The sequence below is a fragment of the Rhinatrema bivittatum genome, chromosome 6 (genome assembly GCF_901001135.1).
Source record: "Rhinatrema bivittatum chromosome 6, aRhiBiv1.1, whole genome shotgun sequence".
Taxonomy (NCBI): domain Eukaryota; kingdom Metazoa; phylum Chordata; class Amphibia; order Gymnophiona; family Rhinatrematidae; genus Rhinatrema; species Rhinatrema bivittatum.
Window position 1 is genome coordinate 268427639 of NC_042620.1, and position 27517 is coordinate 268455155.

At 43.2% G+C, this 27517-nt stretch overlaps 1 protein-coding gene across 1 annotated transcript in view; it reads left to right on the top strand.

Moving 5' to 3' along the window:
- LOC115094272 (zinc finger protein 671-like) overlaps positions 1 to 22741 on the top strand; it is a 150208-nt gene extending 127467 nt beyond the window's left edge. The window contains exons 5-6 of the mRNA XM_029607159.1: positions 838 to 948; positions 14990 to 22741. Of these exons, the coding sequence (XP_029463019.1) occupies positions 838 to 948; positions 14990 to 15657 (779 nt within the window). The 3' untranslated portion in view covers positions 15658 to 22741. The remainder of the gene's footprint in view (positions 1 to 837; positions 949 to 14989) is intronic.
- The last annotated feature ends 4776 nt before the right edge of the window (positions 22742 to 27517 follow it).

The following is a 27517-nucleotide window of genomic DNA, read 5'->3' on the forward strand; positions in this document are numbered from 1 at the left end:
TGTGGGAGGATTCAAAGTTTCCTATTTTTACAGTGTATTGTCTATTGGGTAGGTAGGGTTTGAACCAAAGGTAGGCAGTACCTGATATGCCTATGTCTGATAGCCGAGAGAGGAGGAGGTTGTGGCTGATAGTGTCAAAAGCAGAGGAGATGTCAAGGAGGGCAAGAATATAACATTGACCTCGGTCTGTGCCTTTGAGGTTAGGAGGGAATGAATGCTCTGGGTGGGATGGTACGAAAGGTGAATGTTGGGGAGGTGAGGAAGGGGTTGGCCATTGGGGTAGCGTTAGGAGAAGGAGCATGAGAAGAAGGGTGAAATTCCATCTCCTCCTTCATTTCTTTGAAATCAACAATGCAAACTTGGTTTTTCTGGTACTTCTTTCCTCCTCAGGGTTTATGGTACCATATGTTTTCCAGCAGATGTGAGAGGACTGGGGCTAGGGAGGGGAGAAACAGAGCCACGATAGGGAGGCAAATGAGAATTAAGTGGGAGTGGGGGGTGTCAGTTGTTCCAAGGAGGTATGTGTGTGAGTTGCTGAGGGGAGGAGTTGAGTATCAGGTGCTCAAGGGATGTGTACATTTCTCTGGAATGACTGGGTTGGAGGGAGGGGGGAAAGGGTGCTAGCATCTGCTGAAAATCTCTCTTAAAAATTGCTGCCTATCAGTGGCTGTGGATCACGGCCACAATGACCAAAAACCCTCATGCACTCTGCCTAAGGTGCGGCAGCTGCCACTGCTCTGATCTCCTAGAACCATTTGGATGGTCGTGAACTACAATTTGATAACTTCAAAGTATTAGGTTATTAAAATATTTATTTAAATTTTCTTTATATACCAGGTTCTCCAGTATTTGATCCAGAGCTTTCTTTATGGGTTATGAAAGTAGAACCATGTTTCGGTGATCCCGCAGGCTCACAAGAAAGAGACATTGTCTGCAGTGCTGATGCTGGTGAGTGTGCTGTGCTTCTTAGCTTCTGAATGGTAGAGATTGCTTACTTGAAGTCCTGAGACCTGCAGCTTCCCTATCAGACTTTGGGCTCAAGGAGAAATATTCAAAGAATTTCTGTCAAATAAGGTTCAGTGAATGTAAGAAGCTAGTCTCTGATTTACATTATTCTCTTTCGTGATGTAAATTGTGATGTCACAGTGTAAAGAGTGTTGAGCTATAGTTGCTGTGGCAACCAAAACTTGACATATCATGACTCTTGTGTTTGTTATAAGACCATAAGAAGTTGCCATACTGGGTCAGACCAAGGGTCCATCAAACCTAGCATCCGGTTTCCAACAGTGGCCAATCCAGGATACAAGTACCTGGGCAAGTACCCAAACATTTAATAGATCCCGTGCTACTAATGCCAGTAATAAGCAGTGGCTATTCCCTAAGTCAATTTGACTAATAATTTATCAACTGCTCCTCCTGGAACTTATCCAACCCTTGTTTAAATCCAGCTACACTAGCTGCCTTAACCACATCCTCTGACAATGAATTACAGAGCTTAATTGTGTGTTGTGTGAAAGAATTTTCTCTGATTTGTTTTAAATGTGCTACTTACTAACTCCATGGAGTTCCCCTTAGTCCTTCTCTTATCTGAAAGAGTAAACAACCAATTCTCATTTACCCATTCTAGCCCTCTCAGCTGCCTCTTCTCCACGCTGAACAGCCCTTTCCTCTTTAGCCTTTCCTCATAAGGGAGCAATTCCGTCCACTTTATCGTTTTCATCATCCTTTTCTGTACTGTCTCTAGTGCTTCTATATCTTTTTGTGATGCAGCGACCAGAACTGAACACAGTCCTCAAAGTGTGGTCTACTGTATTCGCAGTTAATGAATATAGCTAGGTATTTATTAACATTATTTCAGAAACTATAAATAAAGAAATGCCATTGAATTGTTTTTACATATGCATATACATTGTGACATACTTATGATGCACATAATTGTCATTAGAAGAATACTGTATATAGATGTCCAACTCCAGATTCTTACCACTAGTTTTCATATATTCTGGTTTACTTTTCTCAGCTTCATGGAATTTCATTCCTGCCCTCCTAGTATCAGTAAATCTTTATCAACATATAGGAAGCACAACTTTCAAACCTATTTAATTTAAAGCATTTTTGTATGTAATTGGACAAAATGGAGATTAATGCTAGTTTGCTTATAATCCTCCCAGACCAGTCTAGAACACATGGTTTTAGCACCTCTGCCAGCAAATGAAAACAAACTGATTTGCTGACTTCAACCATTATAGGATACTATGAAGCCTGCAGCACTTCAGTATGTCTCCAGCACATGGTAGAGGTGCTGAATCCTGCAAGCATGGAAATTTAGAGAAATTGCTCCTAATAGGTTTTGGTCTTACGGTGGTCGTCTTGTTGAAGTAGGGACGAGCGGTGTGTGTGTGGGGGGGGAGTTGGAATGGAGTGTCAGTGGCTCCTTTCTGTCTTGGTAGATGTGAGAAGGGGGGATTTGATAACCAGTGGAGCTAGTTCTCTGTTTTCCTTCTTTCCAGATGAGTATCTGATTTCTCCCCCTCCTTACCTGAAGGTTGGGTCTGTCCCTTGAGAGAATGAAGGATTTCTTAGTCAAGGGGTTTGCTTCAGACAACCTTTTCTTCAGGAAAGTACTATCTGCTGTTTAGTTTACAAAGTTAATTTTAAAAAAAAGTAAGGGAGGTCTGTCAGCTGAGGAAAGGAAGCTTCCAGTTTCAATTATTTAAGAACATAAGGCTTGCCATACTGGGTCAGACCAAGGGTCTATCAAGCCAAGTATCCTGTTTCCAACATCTATCAAATCTCCTCTCAGCCGTCTCTTCTCCAAGCTGAAGCGTCCTAACCTGTTCTGGTTGTGGAAGAAGGGGAATTGATTCTTCCTGTGAGGAAGAATCAATTTCCCTTCTTCCTGTGGAGAGAAAAGCAGAGACCCCACTGGAGCTTCACCACTACCAGCCCACGTTCCCCTTAGGTTAAGCCCTTGGGTACTAGGGCCGGCTGGACTTACGTGGGGTCTCTGTGGTCGATAACCCAGCTAAGGTTGAGACAGGCGGCGATACTTGTGGTCAGTTTCCAAACAAAAGTTGAGACAGATGTCAGTCCGAGGAACAGGATGGATCAGGATCTCGGGAAACCACAGGAAACTCAGGAACCACAGGAAAATCAGAAAGCCCAGGAATGCAGAAAAGCCCAGGAGTTATTGAAAAGTCATTGCCAAGGAACTAACAGAGTGCAGGGACTATCCTTATATAGTCCCTGCATTGTGATGTCATTCAATAGGGCCATGAGGATAGGGGTTGCTGGCTCTTTAATTTAAATGTAAACAGCGCTCGCCTGGAGAGCCGGGAAGACAGCGGTGTCGGGTGAGAGTGGCAGTCCTCAATGAATGGAAGAGAGAGTCAATGAAACTGGACAAGAACGAGTAGGAATAAACAACTGCTCCACAAGATCTTGCATCAAGAAATTTCCACCAGCTCCGGAGTCTACCAAGGCTAAGGTGGAGAAGCATTGACCTCCCATGGAGAGCGTTACTGGCATCATTAATGGGGGAACAGGTGAGGTCAGACCTAGGATCAATCCCCTGGTGAGTCCTAGGCCAGGGAGTTTCCCGGTTGGACAGGGCAGCGAGCGATTTGATGACCGGATTCTCCACAGTAGAGGCAGAGTCCAGCCCATTGGCGTCTCTGACGTCCTCAGAGGTCAAGCAACCACGACTCAACTGCATGGGGTCTTCCGTCTGTTTTTCTGGAGATGAAGATGTACATGAGGCTGGAGAAGAATGTGGGAGATGGCTGACAGCCCCACGCTTCCTCGGGTCCTGTAGTTTGTGGGCCATCTCCTGCAGGCGTCGGTCAATCCTGCCTGTTAAGTCGATAAGAGCGTCCAGAGAGGACGGAAGTTCACAGGCCGCCAACTGATCCTTGATCCTGTGTGCTAACCCATCCAAAAAGATAGACCGGAGGCAGTCCTCTCCCCAATGGAGATCAATAGTTAGTGTACGAAATTCGACTGTATAATCCGCCAGAGATCACGCTCCCTGGGGAAGCCACCAAATGACCTGGTTCTTCAAAGACTGACCAAACAAGGTCCAATAATCGGGGAAGATCGTGGAGAATGGTTAATAAAATGGAAAATGTCATAATGCCTCTATATCGCTCCATGGTGAGACCGCACCTTGAATTCTGTGTACAATTCTGGTCGCCTCATCTCAAAAAAGATATAGTTGCGATGGAGAAGGTACAGAGAAGGGCAACCAAAATGATAAAGGGGATGGAACAGCTTCCCTATGAGGAAAGGCTGAAGAGGTTGGGGCTGTTCAGCTTGGAGAAGAGATGGCTGAGGCGGGATATGATAGAGGTCTTTAAGATCATGAGAGGTCTTGAACGAGTAGATGTGACTTGGTTATTTACACTTTTGAATAATAGAAGGACTAGGGGGCATTCCATGAGGTTAACAAGTAGCACATTTAAGACTAATCAGAGAACATTTTTTTTCACTCAACGCACAATAAAGCTCTGGAATTTGTTGCCAGAGGATGTGGTTAGTGCAGTTAGTGTAGCTGGGTTCAAAAAAGGTTTGGATAAGTTCTTGGAGGAGAAGTCCATTAACAGCTAAGTTTACTTAGGGAATAGCCACTGCTATTAATTGCATCAGTAGCATGGGATCTTCTTAGTGTTTGGGTAATTGCCAGGTTCATGTGGCCTGGTTTGGCCTCTGTTGGAAACAGGATGCTGGGCTTGATGGATCCTTGGTCTTACCCAGCATGGCAATTTCTTAGTTTCTTATGTTCTTATGAGAATGGGATTCAAGTGTTCCCACAAGGGGAAAGCCCAGGCTAGCACCTTACCCTCAAGTAAGGACAGAATGAATATAGTCTTCGTAGCACTGTCAGGAAACAGGGCAGCCAGAAGGCAAAAGTGCATGTTGCATTGGTTAAGGAATCCCCGACATTGCAGTGGATCCCTTGCATAACGAGAAGGAGCAGGAAGCGAAATGGCAGAGCGCATGGATGGCGCCGGCATCAGAAGACTTGGCGTGGATGGGATTGCACCTGCACCCACAGGTACCACAGAATCAAGACGGGCACTGAGTCACTCCATGGACGCCACTAGAGACTCCAAGACCCTTTGCTGTTCCAGAATCTTCTGAGCTAGGCCTGGAATAGCCTCTGCCGGATCCATGGCCTTGGCAATCTTTTCTGGTTGTAGACCCTTGGACTGAAGGGGAGTTGATTCTACCTGTGACAAAGAACCCCACAAGTCCCTACCTTCGGCAGGCGAGGCTGGAGAAAACCAGAGTCCCCACTGGAGCTTCACCACTACCAGCCTACATTCCCCTTAGGTTGAGCCCTTGGGTAACGGGGCTGGCTGGACTTAGGTGGGGTCTCTATGGTTGATATCGCGGCTAAGGTCAAGACAGGCAGCGATACTCATCATCGGTGTCCAAGCAAAAGTTGAGACAGGTGTCAGTCCGAGGAACAGGATGGATCAGGAACTCAGGAAACCATAGGAGACTCAGGAACCCCAGGGAAATCAGGAACAACAGGAAACTCAGGAAGCCCAAGAGTGCAGGAAAGCCCAGAATTTATTAAGTTGTTGCCAAGGCACTAGCAGAGTGCAGGGACTATCTTTATATAGTCCCTGTACTGTGATGTCATTCAATAGTGCTGCGAAGATAGGGGTTGCTGGCCCTTTAATTTATATGTAAACAGTGAGCATCTGGAGAACCGGGAAAACAGAAGCGTTGGGCGAGAGTGCCAGGCCCCGACCATGCGCACCACCCCGGCTGCAGCAGAGCCTAAAGTCCCAATGGCTGTGCCGTGGCCAGGCCCCGGACGCAACCCCGAAGCCCCTGGACATGACCCCTAAGTCCCTGGATGTGACCCTGAAGCAAAGGTAAGCGGGATTGGACATCGAGCAGGGCGTCCGACTCACTAAACAGTTCCTAACCTCTTAGCCTTTCTTTACAGGGGAATTGTTCCATCCCCTTTATCATTTTGGTCTCCCTTCTCTGTACCTTTTCGAATTCTGCTATATCTTTCTTGAGATGTGGTGAAATGAAATGAACGCAATACTCAAGATGAGGTCGCACCATGAGCGATACAGAGGCATTATGATATTCTCTGTTTTTATTCTCCATTCCTTTCCTAATAATCTTTAGTATTCTATTTTCTTTCTTGGCTGCTGCTGCACACTGAGCAGAAGATTTCAACGTATTTTCAATGATGACACCTAGATCCTTTTCCTGAGTACTGATTCCTAATGTAGAACCTTGCATTTTGTAGCTATAATTTAAGTTACTCTTCCCTAAGTCTATATTAAATTTCATTTGCCATTTACATGCCCAATCTACTAGTTTTGCAATGTCCTCTTACAATTTCTTAAAATCCTCTTGTAATTTGACAACTTTGAATAATTTTGTGTCATCTGCAAATTTGATCACCTCACTTGTTGTTCCCATGTCCAGGTCGTGTATAAATATATTAAAAAGCAGCACTCCCAGAATAAATCCCTGGGGCATTCCACTATTCACCATTTTCCACTGGGAAAATTTACCATTTAGCCCTATTCTCTGTTTTCTATCTTTTAACCAGTTGGCATTCCACAATAGGACACTGCCCCCTATCCCATGACTTTTTCATTTCCTAAGAAGTCTCTCATGAGGGACTTTGTCAAATACTTTCTGGAAATCCAGATACTATATATGAACTGGCTCAGCTTTATCCACATGTTTATTTACGCCTTCAAAAAATGTAGCAAATTTTTGAGGCAAGACTTCCTTTGGCTAAATCCATGTTGGCTTTGTCCCATTAAATTATGCTTATCTATATGTTTAGCAATTTTGTTCTTTATGATAGTTTCTACCATTTTGCCTGGCACAGATGTCAGACTCGCTGGTCTGTAATTTCCTGGATCAATGCTTGATCCCTTTTTAAAAATTGGTGTTACATTGGCAACCCTCCAGTCTTCAGGTACCATAGATGATATTGATAGTTTACAAATTTCCAATAGCAGTCCGCAATTTCATTTCTTACTTTCAGCACTTTGGGATGTATACCATCTGAACCAGGTGATTTGCTACTGTTTAGTTTGTTAATTTGCCCTAGTACATCTTCCAGGTTCAGTGAGATTTATTTGTTCTTCTGAATCATTACCTTTGAATATCATTTCTGGCATGGGTATATCTCTAGCAACAAAAATAATGTGTGGCAAATAATATACTGATCAATAACAGACTTTTTATTTTGCATCCGCACACATCAGTTGTGCATAATATTGAACTCCACAGTAAATGATATTGTGTAAACAAAGGACTCCACTCACTCACTGTTAACTGTTATTGATCAGTATATTATTTGCCACACATTATTTTTGTTGCTATTTATCTATATGTGTGTGCTGTTTACTCCGCCCTTCTTCTATGGGTATCTCTCTTACATCTTCCTCAGTGAATATTGAAACAAAGAATTAATTTAGTCTGTCTGCTATTTGTCATCCCTAAGTGCTCCTTTTACCCCTTGATCCAACTTGGTCCAACCCCTTGATCCAACTGACTTCCTTGCAGGTTTTTTACATCAAATATACCTGAAAAAAGTTTTTATTATGAGTTTTTGCTTCCACGGCAAGCTTCTTTTCAAATTTTCTCTTTGCCTTCCTTATTAATGCTTTGCTTCTGACTCGCCAGTGCTTATGCTGTTTCCTGTTTTCTTCATTTGGATCCCTTTTCCATTTCTTGAAAGATGTTTTTAGATATTATAGCCTCTCTCACCTCACCTTTTCACCATACTAGTAGTCATTTCCACCTTTTCTAATGCGTGAAATACATCTGTTCTGGGCTTTCAAGATGGTATTTTTAAACAACATTTTATTTATTTATTTATTTAACACTTTTCTATACCGACCTTCATGGGCAAGCCATATCAGATCGGTTTACATCGAACAAGGGTAAACAACTGTAGTGACAACAAACTTAAAACAAAAGTGTGGAAGAGGCAAAGTTACATTGAACAAGGAAAATGGAACTTGGAAGCTTATTCAGCTGGAACATACATGCCTGAGCTAAACTCTTAACCTTTGCAGTTGCTCCTTTCATTTTTTTCCTAACCAATTTCCTCATTGTATCATAGTCACCTTTTTGAAAGTTAACTGCTGTCGTAGTAGATTTCTTTTTTGTGCTCCCTCCAGTTATTAAGTCAAATTTGATAATATTGTGATTACTATTGCCAAGTGGCTCCAACACTGTTACCTCACGGACCAAATCCTGTGATCCACTAAGGACCAGGGCTAAAATAGATTCCCCTCTTGTTGGTTCTTATACTAGCTGATCCATGAAGTAGTCATTTATTTCATCTAGGAACTTTACTTCTCTAGAGTGTCCTGATGTAACATTCACCCAGTCAATACTGGGGTAATTGAACTCACCCATTATTACTGTGTTGCTGATTTTGTTAGCATCCCTAATTTCTTTTAGCATTTCATGATCTGTTAGTTCGTTCTGGACAGGTGGACTGTAATACACCTCCATTACTATTTTATTCCCTTTTTCACCTGGAAGTTCTATCCATAAAGATTCAACATTGCATTTTGTTTCCTGCAGAACATTTATCCTGTTTGACTCAATGCTCTCTTTAACATATAGTGCCACCCCTCCACCAGTTTGATCCATCCAATTTAAGCCCTTCTACCTGGTGGGGAGGAAAGCATTGGGCCATGGTAGATTACTTTTATTTTTACAGCAGGCTTCTCTTCATAGTGGCTCCTGTGGAGCACGGGAATCACTGCTTCTTATGTGTAGATGAAAGCGAGAGCTCTGCTAAGGCTAGGGTCTGCCAGAATTGTTTGCAGTGTGCTTTGTTCAGGTCTCTGGTGGCTGTGAGGGAGTCCGCTTCTGCTGGGAGCATGTTGGGAGGGGGGGGGGGGGAGTCTATAGCAGGTCCCTTGGGAGTTCAAGACTCTTCCAAAATGATGTCAGCAGCCATTTTGTCTGGCTCAAGAAGCAGCAGTTCTGTGAGGGAATCCTTTGGAGAATATCTTCCTGGTGGAAATGATTGCTGATATGCCTCAAGTGGTAAAGAGCCTGGGCAAAAAGGGAATGGATTGGTTGCCTTACATCTCCTCCACCTCCTTTTTGCCTGAGTTCTTTTGATGCATGATGCATTTTTCCTAAGATGAGGGACCCCCCACAGGAAATGTCCATTCCAGAATTAGATTCAGTGGAAAAGAGTTTAACAAAGAGGCCCACGTTGGATCTAGAAGAATGTTTGGATAGGGTTTCGATGGATTCAGCGACTGAGTCTGTAGAAGAGCTTATAGTAAGGTACAGTGATCCAGAAGGAGAGCCTCTAGAGAAGGGTGAAATTTCCCTGGCAGAGGGAGATGATCCTCAAATCGGCAAGATTGTTTAGGAGAGAAGAACTGCCCTCCATTTTCCCAGGCCAAAGCAGAGTTGGGTATTAAAGATACCCCAGTAAAGCCTACTGGAAGGAGAAAAGCTAATACTGGAGAGTCATCATAGACCGGTTAGAACACTTCCATTCCACAGGACTGTGAAAACTCTGAATGGGATTCACCAGAAATGGGCTTACATATTGGCAGAGCCATAGCAAGCTTTATCCCTTGGCATCTGAGGAGTTGGACCTTTTGAGATACCCTAAGGTAGATACCTTGGTATCGTGTGTCTTGAAGAAAACAGCTTTTCTGATGGAAGGCAGTATTGCATTAAATGGATAGAAAAATTGAAGTTATTCCCAAACAATCTTTCAAAGTGGCTGCACTTGTTCTTCAAGCTGCATTTTGCAGTAGTATTATGTCCTGGGTATGCTTGTGTTGAATGTAGCAAATTTCAGTGGATAGCCCATCTGTAGGTTTTTAATTGAGAGAAATAGAAAGAATTGAGGCTGGTGTCGCCTATGTGCCTGACACACTATTACCTCATTCAAACCTCAGCTAGAGGTATTGAATCCTGTGTAGCAGTTCATCATTTATTGTGACTGCAAAACTGGTCAGCAGATACCTCTTCTAAGACAATGTTGAGTAATTTACCCTTTAAAAGGACGTTGCTTTTTGGTGGTCTCAAGAAGTTGTTTAAGCATTATGAGGAGGACAAGTCACTTAAGCTACCAGAGGGTAGACCCAAAGAAGCTCTATTAGAGCCAGAGAAGATATCTTCCTTTCAGAAGGGGTGCCTTAGTGGCAAATTTCAATCCTTTTGTTTTGAAAGAGAGTCTCTGGGAATAACTGTACTTCCAGATTGGAGGTCCTAATAGTTCTCCATGAGATTCAAGGGGCTCACTCCCCTTTTCCACAAATAGGAAGACATTTGTCCCAATTTTTGTGGGAGTGGGTCTGTATAATAATGGATCAGTAGGTCCTTTCTGTGCCTTAGAATTTGCACATCATTTGAAAGAAGCCTTCATAGAATCCCCCTGTTCCTCTCTGGAAGAGAGAGGAGCAATATGGTCAACAGTGGAATATCTTCTCCAGTTGGCAGCCGTAGATCTGGCGCCAAGGGAAGAATGGGGCCAGGACAGATTTCATTTTTGTATTTCCAAAGAAGGAAGGTACATTCAGGCCCATTCTATACCTCTAGAGAGCAAACAAGGCCTTGAATGTTCCACATTTCCGAATGTAGACTCTTTGCTCTCTGATGGTGGCGGTGAGGAAAGGAGAATTTTTTACCTCTTTGGATCTTACAGAAGTGTATCTTCACATTCTGATTCATCCTTCCCACCAACAATATCTCAGTTTTGTGGACCTGGGGGGGGGGGTGTCATATTTTAGTTTTAAGTGCTTCCATTTGGATTGGCAATAGTTCCAATGACTTTTTCCAAAGTAATGGTGGTGGTAGCAGTGGCCTTGCTTAAAGAAGGAGTGATGTTTTATCCCTTCTTAGACAATTGGTTGATACAGGCAAAGTTGGAAGAGGAGACCAGATGTTCAACAACCAGAGTGATACAGTTGTTACAGGATCTGTGATGGGTGATACATTTTGCCAAGAGCAAATTAGTACCCTCTCAGATATAGGAGTATTTGGGGGTCTTCTTCAATACTCAGCAAGCCAAAGTGTTCTTGACAATAGACTGGAGGGCCAAGCTTATGATGCAGATTCAGAACCGTTGAAAATGAAGTCTCCCAGAATTTGGAATTATTTTCAAGTGCTGGGCTCTATTGCAGTGATTCTAGATCTGGTCCCATGGGCAAGAGCTCAAATGCATCCATTACAGAGGTCTGGTTTCGAGGTGAGGTTGAAATTAACATCAGAAGCTTGAGCCAGCTCGAGGTGGTGGCTCATAGCTCGTAATATGACCGAAGGAAATGAGTCTCTGGACTAGGCGATAGTAATGGCAGATGCCGATCTGAGTGGTTAGGGCAGGTCAGTGCAGGGTCTCTGGAATCCAATAGAAGTGTTCTAGTCAATAAATTGTCTGGAATCAAGAGCTATAAGAGAAGCTCTCAAGGATTTTTTTGTCCTTTGATTCGGGGCAAATCAGTAAGGGTATCCTCCAACAATGCATCAGCAGTGGCTTATATGTCTCACCAAGGAGCTACAAAGAGTTACCTGCTGATTGTGGAAAAGAACTTCTGTTGAGATGGGTGGAGAAACACCTTCAAGTGCTCTTTGCCTCACACATCACAGGAGTAGAAAACATTCAAGCACATTATCTCAGTTGTCATATTCTGGATCCTGGAGAATGGGAACTGGCAGATGCAGCTTTCAAAATAACAAGCACGTGGGGCAAACCAAGTTGGGATTTCATGACCACACGCCAGAATGCCAAAGCAGTATGCTTCTTCAGGGAAGCAGCATAAGCAGGAGTAAATGCTCTCTTTCAACAGTGGCCTTGTCAAAGCCTTCTGTATGTGTTTTCTCTGTGGCCCATGACAGATTGGGTCATACTGAGGATAGGAATGTGTCAAAGCATGATAATTCTGGTAGTTCTAGATTGGCCAAGGCGGCCTTGGTATGCGGATTTCATCACGCTCAGAGTGGAAGGGCCTCTGAGGTTAGAGCAGATTCAGGATCTGTTACATCAAGAACTGATTGTCTTGCAGGATCTGGCTCCCTTTTGTCTTGCAGCCTGGCTATTGAGAATTGAAGGTTGAGGAGCAAGAGTTATACAAAGTAGTAACCACTTTTCCAGTTAAGGAAAAGGTCGACTTTGTTAGCTTGTATTCTAGCTTTGGTGTTTGGAAGCTGGGGTTTCTCCTGTTAAGGCTGCGATTCCCATAGTTTGGTCATTTTTACAAAAAGGACTTCAAAAAGGTTTGGATTTGAATTGCTGGATGGTGCAAGTTGCCGTACTTACCTGTTATAGGGGAAAATCCAAGGTATGTCCTTAGTGGCTCATCAGGATGTTTCTTTCCTTAGAGGAGTGAAGCATCTTCATCCGCCACTTTGTAAAGAGAGTCCTCTGTGGAATCTTAATTTGATTCTTAAGGCCTTGCATACAGTTCCTTTTGAGCCCATTAAGAGAGTATCAGTTAAAGACTTTAAATGTTTTTTCTGGTGGTTGTTTGTTCATCAAGATGTATTTCCGAATTGCAAGCTCTATCTTGAGAGGCCCGCTTCTAAATTTCTGGAAAACAGATGTATCTATTTGTACAGTCCCTTCCTTTTTGCCGAATATTTTGTCTTCATTCTACCTAAACCAGTCTGTGGATCTCCTAGCATACAAAAAAATGAGTCAGCAGGAGAGTTTAAAGATCTGCATGCATTGGATGTTGAAATGTCTTTGCTCAGATACCTGAAAATGACCAACTCTTTAGGGAGATCAGATTATTAAAGAAAGGGAATGCAGCCTCTAAAGCCACTATTGCTAGATGGACTTAAGATTCTGATGGTTCAGCTTAAATATCTAGGACCTTATTGGATGCCTGAGGACATTAGAGCTCACTCCACAAGAAGTCAAGCAACTTTTTGGGTGGAGTGATAGTGTCACCTGAGATTTGCAGGGTGGACATATGGTCTTCCTTGCAAACTTTCTTAAAACAGAACAGGTTGGATCTGTATGCTAATGAATTTCCCTCTTTTAAGGCTGGGGTCCTGAGGGCAAGCTTGTCCAGCTACCTTCCTGTTTAATGGTGGCTTGGGTACAGGCCAAACATTTTGCACTGGTCTGGGGGATGATATGGAAGGGTAAATTAGGTTTCTTACCTGATAATTTTCTTTCCTCGAGTCCAACTAGATTAGACCAGAGTCCCACCCTTATTAGCTGCAAATTTGCTGTATAAATAAGTCTGTTCAATTATTAAGTAGTCAGTTTAAGGACATAGTGTTAAAGAGCCTTGTTGAATCTCCCCTGCTCATAGGGAAGTCGGGGTTTGAAACAGTTTGCTTTGTTACAGTTATACTGAAGTTCTGTAGGCTTCACAGTACCTTCTAAGGGGTGATGTCAACAAATCTGTCTCCATCTATCTCATTCTGTCTCTATCTGGCAAGATGCTAAACACATGGATTCTGGACTGGTCTGGTTGGACTCAGTGAAAGAAAATTATCAGGTAAGTAAACAGATTTTCCCATTTTATAAACTGTGCAGCTGGAGCTTCACAGTTTATAAAATACTGTATATTTCTGCTCCAAATGTACACACAAATATTTCCAATGCAAGAAAACACAAATGTCCACCCATTTTATAAACATATGCTTGTATATTTTTTGCACAAAATAATTGTAGAAATGCATGAATAAACACCTAGAATTAAACACAGAGATGGGTATTTTATAAAGTGTGCAAGTATACCATTTTGAAAATACTTATGAGCATATTTGTAATCACCAGTTCACCTAGAACCTCTAGCATTTCATCTGAGTCCCCACCCAAAAAACTGCAGAAAACAGACAAGTCCAATTTCACTTGTGCGAGTCAATTAGCAGGTGTAAAAGTGTATGAATAAGTTAGGTATATCTCTTACAAAATGGCAACTATTGCGCATAATTCTGAGCCCCGTTCCTGACTGTTCCTAGACCTTCCCATTTTACTGTGGTAAAATGTATGCATGAAACCAAAATTATGTACATACTCACAACATGCATACAATGCATACTTGCTATTTTTATACATGGAACCCCTTTGAAAATGTACCTTAAATGCTCTTACTGTATTCATTAACTTGTCAGTGTATTGGCATCTGTGTCTGTATCACTAACATTAGAATATGGTTACTAGGCCATGTTTATAGTAAGAAACTTGTTGAATGTTCCTTGCCCAATAAAATCAATGAACAAACAATAACAGGCAGTTTGGATAGCCTAGGAGAAATGCTGTGCACTAGAGATCCAATTTAGATTCTTGAGCACAGTTCATGCTCTTCAGGTCAGCAGGCGATGGAGATGCTGCGGAGGCAGGGTTCACAGCATCCTGGAGGGAGTTTCAGCCATTGCACAATCGTGGCACCTACTAGCTAGCTAAAAAGTGCACTTGTACTATATTCTAGGTGGAACTATCATCTCTATCCTTCAGCAAGTAGGGGGTGGGGAGGAGAGAGAGATGAAAAAAAAAAGGACAAATAAAAACATAAAATCAAAAGTCCATAAAAAATTATTAGCCAGGTAGATTTGGAAAAAGCCACCGCTCATCCCTGGGAGTGGGAAACAAGAAATGTATCTCCTCTTTGGGATCTACAGGTGCTTTCTAGAGATTTGAATTGGCTGCTGTCAGAGAGAGACAGGATGCTGAGCTAGATAGACCCCTTAGTTTGATCCAGCATTGTACTTATGTTTATGTTCGTAAAATATAAAGAAATAGAAATCGATTAATGGGATATAAAATTAGAAAACAAATACATGAATGAAACGATACAGCACATAAATGAATTAACATGACATACTTTTGTTTATGTAGTTGTAGTTTGAGTACACAAATGTTGTGGGTCACAGAAGCAAGCAATTCCATGCCTCTTCCTGACTAGAAAATTATAATTATCTTCAGGTTTCTTAAAGTGCAGTTTATTACCGCCTTTCTTAACTATGAAATAATGAGGACTCCTTTTGCATCTTACAGAAATTGGATCCATGAACAAACATGAGGAAAAGCATCTTGGGGAAGGAAGTGAAAGGCCAGAAGAATGTGAGTCATCTTCAGAAACTGAAACAGCATGTGAGCACCAGAGCATCAACCTGCTAAGGATCAGTGATAAGCAGTGCAGCCAGCAGGGCAAGTATGCAGCAGGCACACAGGACTCATGTCATAGATCTTCTGGACAGCTGACTAATCTCCTTCTACAAGACCCACAAAACCACTTAGGAAAGAAACTGCACCAATGTGCTGAATGTGAGAAATTCTTCAGTACACAGTCAAATCTGATAACTCACCAGAGAAAACACACTGGTGAGAAACCATATGTTTGTACTGAGTGTGAGAAAAACTTTAGTGAAAAATCCAAATTGATTATTCATCAGAGAACACACACTGGAGAGAGACCCTACAAATGTAATGAATGTGAAAAAAGATTCAGTGACAACTCAACTCTAATTCAGCACCAGAGAATTCACAAAGGAGAGAAACCATACCAGTGCACTGTGTGTGAGAAAAACTTCAGTAAGCGCTCAAATCTCCTTACTCACCAGAGAACACATACGGGAGAGAGGACATATCAGTGTGCAGAATGTGAAAAGAGCTTCATTCACAAGCAGTCTCTTAATAAACATAGGAGGAGATGGAGACACTAATCAGAGAGAAAATGAGATTTGTTCTTAGAAACAATAAGGTACAAAGACCATGTAAAATGACTTGAAAGACTAGTCCGATGACTCAACAGCACTGCTGTGCTGTAGCCCAAATTGGCAATAGCTGGGCATTCTGCAGATGCAGAATTCACAGCCCTTGGTGATAGGGAGTCTCATTTATCATGCAACAGTGACACTTAGTGGCTGGACAGGGAGCACTGTTGTGTCACCCTGGCCAAGAATTGTAGCTGCAATGACTGGGCTAAGTGAGTTGGGAGGAGGATTTAAAATAGAGGTGAAAAATCTGTGAGGATGGGAATGAAGGCTCATGGTGCTATAGCCCAATAGAGGTGATTTGCAATTTAGCTGGAAGCCCTAAAAGAAGCAGGAGGAAACTGCAGGACCCAAAATGACTTGAAGTGGGGAAAGAAAAGTGGTGTCAGGAAGCATTTTGCCCCTTCTGTGAATGAGTGACTACATTGCCAAAAATTTGAGACCAAAACCTTTTCATGTGCCTAGAACTGAGATTGTTTAGGTAAGGGTAGAGGCACTACCACCATTCTCTGGAAGGAGAAGGAGGATGGTGAAAGGTGGCATTTTCCAGCTTCTACTGAGAGTATGAGGAACTTGAGGTTTGATTTAGAGAGGAGTATTGTCACTAAGCTTGAAATCTGTGACAATCCTGGTACATGGCCTGCACCTACAATAATTTGAACAGGAGGATAATGAAACTCCTGGTGCTGTGAATTTAGATTCCTTCTGTACTTTTGTGTCACATTCTCCTTTTCCCCCACTGATATTAATGCAGAAATGTAGGATTGAAGTGACTCACTCAGAGCCAAAAGCAGAAATGAGGGGCATGGCAATAAATGAATAAGTTCTATATTTTTACTGTTTTCTTTTATGCATGGATGCTAACTATATTCTCTTTATAGTTTCACTGTTGCTCAAATATTAGACTTTCATTGGTCTATTCCCATTGATTATTATTCTACACATATTTTTGTCCAATAGAAAGAAAGCAGAAGACAAATGGTAATTAATATTGAGGTGGTCCTAGAAATACAGTGGCTTTTAGTCGGAGATTATACAGTATTCTGTTTCTGATTCTCAGCAAAGTGATGAGCTTTTGGTGTGCCTGATTTTGACAAATTCTCTCACACCTAAAAGATATTAAAAAAAAGTAGTACCAGCCAGAAGAAAAAGAGAAGAAAGTGTAGGAAAGTTATTCCATCTACGTATATAAAATATTGAAGCAGATTCACATGACACTAGCTTCCCCAAAGTCAATAGGCACTATGAACTCCTTTATGAATGACATCTTTGAGTGCATCACTAGGAAAGAATTTTGCCTGGCTCATGACATCATATGATGGAGCCCAGTCCAGAATCTTTATGTCAAAATATCTAGAGCTTTGATTGTGGCTCACGCAAGAGCCCCTTCAGTCTCTTTTTTTCTGCAGAGCCCACCAGTCGCAGTTTGTTTCACACACCTGTTATCAGTTGTTGCGAGTAGATTGACTTGCAGGGTCATTTGTTGCAAGTTACCACAGTCTTGTTAGTTTTCCTTGTAGTTTTCACTAGGTAAGTTTTTTGGTTGTTCTCTAAATTTTTAAGCATGTTATTGGTATCCAAAGGGCATCAATTGCTGCCGTCAAGTTCTATTTTGCCTCCCTTGTTTTTCAGCCAGTCATGTCTAGTGGTTTCCAGCAATGCCCTCTGTGCACCAGGGTTATCTCTATCACAGACCGCCATGATAGATGTATCTTGTACCTGGGAGCATCACATTACATCTGCAAGTCTTGTCTGTATGCAACCGAGACCTCAAAGGGATGACAGTCCCAACTGGAGCTTATGGAGAAGCATTTTGGGTTCCAGGAGATTGCCCCACTGGCATTGATATCAGAGGCATTGACATTGAAAGACCATGGAGCTGCACCAGATGAGGGTGATGCATTGGCACAGAGGATGCAGCCTGCTCTCTCTATGTTGAGCGTTGTTAGTAACCTGAGGGCCTGGCCCTTCCCACTTTAAAAAGGTGAAGGGTTCAGCCTCTTCAACACTGGCATCATGAAGGCCAAGAAACACTGGCATTGGTCGCCATTGGTGCATGATGCTGGGAGTGGGAACATGCCGGCGGCAACCGAGACCCCCCAAAAGCTGTCCCATGGAGAGGAGAGGTCATTCTCATTGATAATTCGGGAACCATATTGTCTCCAAGGTCCAGGTGTCAGCCACCAATACACCTCTTGGTTCCCAGGAATATATGGTCATCCATCCTGCCTCCCAGTTGGTGTTGGCATTGGCTATTTTTGAGGAATGGTTGGGCAAGAAGATCCAACAGGCCTTGGATAAGGACTGTGAGGCCTTGGTGCTTTGGCATCAGAGCCAGCGCAAACAGATGTTGAGCCCCTGCTTGAGTCCCTTCAGCTGGCTGGAGGATTTGCATGAGTAATGATGCTGGTTCCAGAGGGGAATCGATCAATGTTGGCCCATTGGAAGCTTTCCTAAGATGCTGGAGTTCTTGGATTCCAGGCCCAAACAGTCAATTGCACTCCTCTCTGAGACCTTGTCTGGGGAATGGGCAGCAATAATGTCTCCATCACCAGCCTATCAGTCAGGATCAGACTACTCCTGGGGATACAGCTACAGATCCATTGATGCCTCTTAAGAGGAGGGTTTGACAGGTCTCCTCTCTGACCCCATTTCTCCCCCCAGAGAGAAGAAAGTCCCCTCTGGAGGACTTCTTCCATGGCTTTGACAGAAAAATGATGGAGGCTATTCCCTTCACTTTGGTGATGGAAGGTAGGCCAGGAACAAGATGCTGGACATTTTCCAATTCATGATGCCTTCTAAGGAGGTTGTGATAATCCCAGTTCATGACAACCTTCAGAGTGTTCAGATTAGGATCGCTATTGATCCCGTTCTTGGATTCCAGGAGCTGCACCAGATGAGGGTCTATGCAATATATCTCATCCCATATTCAACAAGAGGCAGTTACCACACCAATCTGTGATAGTTGAATCCATTGTCAAGAAGGCAAAGAGGACTAGGACTCATTCCTTGGTGTCTCTGGGGAAGGATTATATAACACTGGACACTCTTGGGAGAAAAGTGTTTTAGGGAGCTATGCTAAATGTCCGCATAGCCTTTTATCAGCACTTTGTGGACCAGCATATGCGGGATTTGCTGAAGCAGATGCAGGGAGTGGCCAAGCAGCTTCCTCAAGAGCAGCACAGTGCCCTCCAGTCACTGGTGGAAAAGGGAATGGAACACATATGATTCGCTCGACCTTTGATGTTTTTGAGATGGTGTCAAGAGTCTTTTCCATGGGGACTGGCACCTGTAGACTTGCCTTGCTGTGGGTCTCATACCTCCAAGCTGAGGGCCAGGAATAATTTGCAGAGTTGCCATGTACTGTTGAGAATCTCTTCAGACATAGAGTGAAAGAAGCGGTGGCGCATATCCAAGAACATTGTTCAATGTTTCAGCAGCTCTCCACTGCCACTTCTCACCCACCTTCCTCTTTTCATAGTTTTGGGAAAAAGGTGAGCCTTTGTGCCTCTGTTCAGTTGGCATAGCCTGAGCTGTGCAAGTACAGACCAAGCCCAAGCAAGCAACACTGGATGGGAGGCTCTGGAAGCTGGAGCACAGAGAGAGCAAGATCCAGAGGGCCAGCTGAGGTGAGGATGGGCAGTGTACAGGCAAGGTCCAGGAAACAGGCATAAGTTATAGCAGACGGCGTTCAAGTGAAATCCAGTTAACAGGCACAGGTCAAGGCAGGCAGCATTCAGGAAAGGTCCAGGAAGCAGGCACAAGTCAGGGCAGATGGTGTTCAGGCAAAATCAAAGTGGTGCAAATGTCAGAACTGGGAGTGAACAGACAAACAGAAGATCTGACATCAAAGTACAAAGGGACCTATTGCTGAGGTGTTGGCTGGGTGCAAGGAGCTTCCTTATATATCCAGGCAGTGATGACATCATCAGCCAGCAACACATGAAGTTCTGGATCCAAGGCATATATAAGGCTCCGGAATTGTACTTTTGTTTCCCTGGAAGCAGTGCAGTGCTGGGAGCTGTGCCAGAGGAGCCTGTGGTCTGAGGGGGCCATTGGAAGGCCAGAGAGATAGGGAATATAATACCTCTTCTAAGAGGTATCCAAGGATGAGGCAAAGACGGCACTTCTTCCAGACGAGGAGGCACTATCATCCACCTTCCTCTCCCCCCATTCCCATACTCAAAAGGCCCATCCAGTGCCACAGAGGGTCCCTACACCACAGCAAGCATCCCACTCAACACCTGGGATGGGTTTTGACTGAATTGCTGAGAGCATAGTCTGCATCTTACTGCCCATGCTGGAGGGCTTTCCCATTGGAGAAAAGCTGATGTTTTGTGTAAACTATTAGCCCAGTTTAACTTTGGATATGTAGGTCCTCAGCATCATTAGAAGAGGGTACAAAATAAATTTATTGGATTTCCCGCCAACTTGTCCCCCAGACTCCAGCTTGGATCACTCGCCTCATCAGGGACTACTTCAAAAGAAGCTCTCCTTCCTCTTGGAGACCAATGTGGTCCATCCCATTCTACTAGGGCAAAGGAGGAGGGATTTTACTCCCAAGTACTTCCTGATACCAAAGAAAATGGGGAAATTCTGTCCTATCCTAGACCTAAGGGCCTTGAAAAAGATTTATAAAGAGAAAATTTCAGCATGGTTTCTCCCTTTTCTTCAAAAAAAGGACTGGCTATGCTCTCTCAATCTCAAGTATGCTTATGCTCACCTAGAGATATTCCCACACTATAGGAAATATCTCAGATTTGTTGTGGGAGGCTTTCATCTCCAGTATCGTGCTGTTTGGCCTAGCATCAGCGCCAGTTGTTTTCACCAAATGTCTTGCCATTGTGGTGGTACACCTATGCAGACTGGGGATGTATATGTAACCCTATCTGGACAATTGGCTGGTCAAGAGCACATTGCAGGCAGGTATCATAGAATCAATGTGCAAGACCATTTGAGTGTTGGAGTCACTAGGGTTCATTATCATTTACCCCAAGTCTTAAGCTTTTCATCTCAGTTGGAGTTTATTGTAGCTCTATGACATGACTCTCACAAGAATCTTTCTTCCACAACAGAGAGCTATTACCTTGAAGTCTGCAGTGGAAATAATCCAAAAGAGTCAGCAGACATTAGCTTGGGACATGTTGAGGATATTTATGGCATTCACTGTCCATGTAACCCCCTTGGAATGTCTTCAAATGATGAGAGCCCAATGGACCCTCAGATCAGTGGCTGCAGGCTAAGTAGGATCTGAGCAATAGCATCCATGTCACACTATTGCTCAGGAATTCTCTGTTCTGGTGGTGGGACAATTCCAATCTGACCAGCGGTGTAACCTTTCAGGTTTTTCCAGTCCAAATTGCCCTTACCACAGATGCATGCCAGCTGGGTCTATGGTCTGCTTATGAGAAGTTCCATCAAATCAACTTTCTAAAGGCTCTCAGAGATTGGCTGGCCAACAAATTTGTCCTAGTCGAAATGGACAACCAAGTGGAAGAACAAGATTGTACCTCCTGTGTCAGGAGACTGTGCAGTTGTGGGACTGGGACATCGCCCAATGGATCGTTCTGTGTCTGGCAGGCATGTGGAATGTGCTGGTGGACAAGCTGAATCAGACTTTGGAAACTGTATACATATCCTCCAATACCACTATTTGCAAAGACTTTGTTGGAGCTGAACAAGGACGGGGGACCATGATTCTCATAGCTCCATTTTGGCTGTAACAGGTTTGATTCCCAGTCCTCAGGGAGATGTCCATCAGGAAAGTAATCTCAGGGTCAGGGTGGGCTGCGCCATCCCTACATAAGGTCCCTTGAGCAAACAGCTTGGATGTTGAGAGGTTAACATTGCAACCACTTGATCAGTCTGAAAATGTCCCTCAAATTCTTTCAGCTTCAAGAAAGAATTCCACTAGAAAGTTCTATTGACCTAAGTGAAGGAGGTTTGTCTTGTGGTATGAACGAGAGACTCTAGATCCTTTCTCCTGCTCCACACAAAAACTGCTTGATTACTTGTATTTGTCTGTCGGGTCTTAAGACCAATTAAGTAAGAGTTCACCTCAGTGTAGTTGCTGCCAATCACCAGAATAAAGAAGGAAGACCCATCTTACAGCGTTTGGTTATTTGATTTATGCAGGGCCTGCTTCATTTGAAGTCTCCCATCAGGCCTCCTACTGTGTCTTGGGACCTTAGCCTGGTTTTGTCCCAACTAATCAAAGCTCCCTTTGAGCCACTGTGCTCCTGTGGCCTGAAATATCTGACTTGGAATGTCATATTTTTGGTGGCGGACACTTCAGCATGCAGGGTTAGTAATTTATCCACTTTATACTAAGTTTCATGACTAAGTTCTACACATCCATTCTAAGTTTCTACTTAAGAATGTTGGATTTCCATCTTAACCAGTCAGTTGTCCTGCCAGCATTTTTTCCCAGGTCACATGTCTACCAAGGTGAACAAGCACTGCACAGTTTGGACTGCAAAAGAGCCTTAGCCTTCTACCTGGACAGGACTGAAGCCTATAGAAGGTTCATCCAGTTTTTTGTTTCCTTTGATATCAACAAACTGGGAATTGCCATCTTCAAACAGACTTTATTGAATTGGCTAGCAGTTTGCTGTCACATCCAGGCAAGACTGAATCTGATAGGTCATGTCAAGACTTACTCAGTATGAGCCACGACTGTGGTCTACCTGCAGTCAGTCTCGATGGAGGAAACCTGCAAGGCTGTGATGTGGAGTTCTGTCCACACATTCACATCTCATTACTGTTTGGACAGAGATGCCTGATGCAACAGTAGGTTTGGCCAATCTGTCCTGAGGAATCTGTTTGAGGTATAGAACCCAACTCCACTCCCTCCTAGGGCCCATAGTTTTTGTTCCAGGCTGCCCCTCATTGAAAAGATATATTAAAAAAAAAAAGGCTTTTTGCCAATAAACAGGGTCATTTATCAAATCGTGTTATGGTGTTTTCGTATGTGTTAAAGTGTTTTCGCATGCGAAAAGCACCATAACACATGGTGCGATGCAAATTTTTAAAATGGGAGGGGTAGGGGAGGAGTCGGGGGCAGGGACGAGAGTTTTGTAAAAGTGGGCTGGCTTTGCAAAGTACAAAGCCATAACGCATGATATTGCACAGTTTTAACACTGAAAATAACTACACCTTTTTCAATTTTTTCGCAAATTCCGTTTTGGGCATTTTTAGGCTGGGGAAGGGCCTGAGATGTGGGAGGAAAGTGGGGGAAGGGCCTGAAATGAGGAGGGGGAGGGGGAGAGGAGAGAGAAAGAGAGACAGTGAGCCTCTGGGGGTGGCACCATAGTAAGCAGCTATTTATGCTACTATAGGAGGCCCACCTAGTAACTCAAGGTGAGGTTTAGGTAGTGTAGGGCTTAGGGGCCACTTTTACATGCAGAGTGAGATGCAGAGAGTCTATCGAGCTAGATTGAGAGAGCATTGTACAAATATCATCGTTATGTGAGTTTCCACACTCCGAAGGACAACAAATCTTTACAAGAATGCACTGTTCTGTTCGTATGTCTCACTCTCTCTCAGTGGTGAAATGAGCACTTTGCAGGTAGGGAAATGCAATTATGTAGGTATTACCGCAAAGTGCGCAGTTAACACACTTTATGGTAATACCTATGCGAAGCGCTAAGATAACACACATTGCGATAAATAGGCTATTACCATAAAACAAGCCCCTTTGCCTATCGCATGCAATATTTAGTGCAGTTTGATAAATCTAGGCCAAAGTTTGTAGTGCCCATTGGCACTTATATTCTTCCTCTTTTTTACATTTGGGGCAGTCTGTAGCTAGGTTTTCCCCACGTGAGGACTTCCATCCTGTTTGTCCTCAGAGAAAGCAGAGTTGCTTACCTTTAACAGATGTTCTTCAAAGACAGCAGAATGTCAGTGCTCACAAAACCCAGCTACCTCCCCTTGGAATTGGCTTCTCTTTATGTTGCTAGAGAATAAATCTGAAAGGGCCACCTGCTGCACAGTCAAAATTCTCAAAACTTTGACATAAAAGTTCCTGGGCCAGGTTCCATTGAATGATGACACTCCACGTGTGAGGATTGACATTCTGCTGTCCTCGGAGGACACCATTACAGGTAAGAAATTCTGCTTAACCATTAACTCCTGGTGATTCAGATAGCTGTATGTTTGCTACTGCTGCCTGGGGAACTGTCCAAGTACTATGGAGGTAATTGTTAAAAGGATTTATGTTTGAAAATGCACTTTTGAAAAATGCTACTTTTACATGCATAACTCCTTTGAAAATTAATTCCATAGGGCTGAATTGTCAAAAAAGGTTTTGCACATGTAAATAGACTTTTGAAAATTGCTATGATATATACCACTTTTACGTGCATAACTTCTTTCAATATTACCTCCATTGGGTCTCAAAGCACAAAAGACACAAGTAGTACACCAGCTTCAAATAGGCACCAAATAGAAGGGAAGAGACCCGCAGCCATAACAAAGACTTCTTCGAGCCAACTGTATTAATGAAAAAGCTGCATAACTTTTCAGTAAGGATGTGTGAGGGAGCATACATGATTTTATTGAAATAGGGGCAGCTGGTCACTAGAGGGAGTTCTACAAGCAAGGTAGGTGTATATATTGCTCTTGAGTAAGGCCTGCTGAGAGGTGTAGTTTTAAGGGAATCTGTTCAGTGGAGCCAGTTGGAAGTAATTACAAAAAAAAAAACAGAGAAAAATAGAAAAGCAAATTGCTGGGATGCTATCAGGAACACAGGAATGCCTGCACCTAGAATGCCCTCACTTAGACCATGCCCACACCATGCTCCTTTTTGATTCGGAGTGAGATATTCGTGCATCAGATGTGTGTGCCATGTGGGCGGCTTTTAAAATGCTCTGGGCATGTATCTTAATTTTGGTGTGCTCCAGGCTTTTAAAATTCATCTTTTAGGATTTCAAAACCACATGTAGAAAGAAAGCAAGCCCCGCTTCCATACATTAGCAAACTTCCTAAAATCCTTAAACACTGGCTTCTAAAATGAACATAATGGAGCAAGGTGTGGGCGTGGTCTAGGTGAGGGCATTCCAGGGCGGGGCCAAGAGATCTGTGCGCAAATATTTATGTGCTGAGGTCCAGAGCCGCATAACTTTGCTTCTGCTATTGAGGAGGTGTAAGTGTTAATATAACTATTTCCAGATATCGCTAGGGGGTTTGAGGGGGTCTGAGCTAACTGGGAGGTGAGTAAGCTATTAAATCAGGGGGTTTGGAGGACCTAGCTCTAGCTTGGACAAACTGATGAAACTGATCATGGTGTGGATGCACACCGGTTATAAAATCCCCTCACATACGTGGCGGAAACCTGATTTATGCTGCTGGGTGAGCACAAGCTTAAAATTAGGTACGCATACTGTTTTATAGATTGTGTGCATAATTTATAAAATGGCCATGTCCCTGGACAAACACACGCATATGTGCATCCGTGTGCCCGTTTGAAAGTTACTGCCCCTACCGGTATGCCTGGAATGTCTAGATATCCTAGACTTTATTTATTTATTTTATTTTAAAGGTTTTTTTGTATACCGATTGCCGTTTGCACATCGTATCGGTTTACAAAGAAAACAGTGCAATTAGAGGGTTTACAAAGAAAAACGGTGCAAATGCAGGGTTTACAAAGAAACAGTGCAAATAGAATGGAGCATAAAAGATACAGGCATATCAGTTAACAAGTATACAAGAATCATATCATTAACAACATAGCAATTATAGTATGAGGCATAACAGTTACATGGAACAAACTGACATCATAAAAGTATAGTAAAGTAAGAAGTATTTAAGTCAATCAACATAAGAACTATGTACATCTCAACGGTTTACCAGAAACATTGAGCTTATTATAATGAGGTATAAGCGTTCAATGGAGCGGTTGGCAGGGGAATAAATAAGACAGCTAAATTAAATAAGAAAGGAAATTAGTTCAGTAGTATAGAACAGGACGAGAGAAGGGGGCTAGAGAAGAACGCTAGTTGAATTAAATACTTGACAGTCGGAAGGTGGACGTGTAAGAGTAACATGTAAGAGAGTAACAAAATGGCGGATAATCAAGGAAGGAGGTGGTAAATAGAATAGAGATGAATTCGCAAGGGGGTGTTAATCGAAGGGGGATGTTAATCAAAGGCTTGTTTAAAGAGCCACGTTTTTAAGGTTTTTTTTAAATTGTAACCTGTGAACAGTACATTAGGTGAAAATAGATAGTTTCTCTCTTTGTTTCATGCTTCATCTCTGGGAAGAGGAGAAAAGTCCAGTGTCCATCCTAAAGAGCTTACTGAAGGGAGTGTTCCCTTGGAATGTGTTCTATAAACTCCATGAAATTAAAATAAGTACTGGCAAACTAGTTTACCTGTAAGTGTGCTTTATTCTTGAATTATGACCCTTATAAAAAGTGGCTTAAATGTTGTTATAAGTGATTTATTCAAGTAAAACAACTTCATTGGCTTTAGCCTAGTGGTTAGAGCAGTGGGCTACGGACCAGGGTTTGAGTCCCTCTGATGCTCCTTGTGACCTTGGGCAAGTCACTTTACCCTCCATTGCCTCAGGTACAAAAACTTAGATTGTAAGCCCTCTGGGGATAGGGAAATACCTACAGTACCTGAATGTAAATCGATGTGATATCGCAGATCGAATATCGGTATATAAAATAATAAATAAATAAATATCAGAGTCTTCTCTGAGAGATGCTAGGATTGTCCGTGCTTCATTTACAGGCTTCATTCTACTGTTGTGCTCATAGGTTTACATACCCCTGGCAGAATTTGTAAGATGTGTAGCATTTTAAGAAAACATCAGTGATCAGACAAAACTCATCTGTTGTTTTTAATGTGTTTCAAATTAAACTATTTTATGCATCACAGAATAGCACAATCATTAAACAAACCATGGTAAAAGGGAATAATAAAATGGTCCTGTTGAAAAGTTTGCATTCTTAATATCATGTATTGCCCCCTTTTGCATCAATAATGGCTTGCAGTCTTTTGTGATAGTTGTGAATGAGGCCCTTTATTTTCTCTTGTGGTAAAGCTGCCCATTCTTCTTGGCAAAAAGCCTCCAGATCCTGTAAACTCTTTTGGGTGGATTTTCAAAGGGTAACGTGCGTAACCCTGAAAACCCACTCCTGTGCATGCCGAGCCTATTTTGCATAGGCTCAGCGACGCACACAAGCCCCAGGGGCTTGAAAAAAGGGGTGGTCCGGGGGGGAGTGGGCGTGGCCAGAGACCTCCGAAGATCTGCTAGGCCGGCCCAGAGGCAGGCGCAACTTAAATAATAAAGATGGGGGTGGGATTTAGGTAGGGCTGGGGGGCAGGTTAGATAGGGGAAGGGAGGGGAAGGTGCGGGGGGGGGGGGGGTGAAAGGAAAGTTCCCTCCGAGGCTGCTCCAATTTCGGGCTCAGGCTCAGCGCGTGCAAGGTGCACAAGTGTGCACCCCCTTGCGCGCGCAAACCCCGGATTTTATAACATGCGAGTGGCTGGAAATAGGTGTAGGCGGTCCAGTAAAGCCGGAACAAGGAACAAATGGAGGCTGGGTTGGAGGTCAGGAATGAAATATGCTGGACTGGAATTCTGGAGTGGCATGTAGGCTGAGTTGGAGCTCTGGAGCGAAGTGCAGGCTAGACGGGTTCAGGAACACTGAAGCTGCGTGGAGGTAAGGGTGAGCTTAGGAACATTGGAACAGAGTACAAGTAAGCTTGGAACTGGATGCAAGTAAGCGTGGAACTGAAACAGTATAGGTAAGGGTAGAACTGGAACAGGGTGCAGGTAAGCATGGAACTGGAACACTGGAA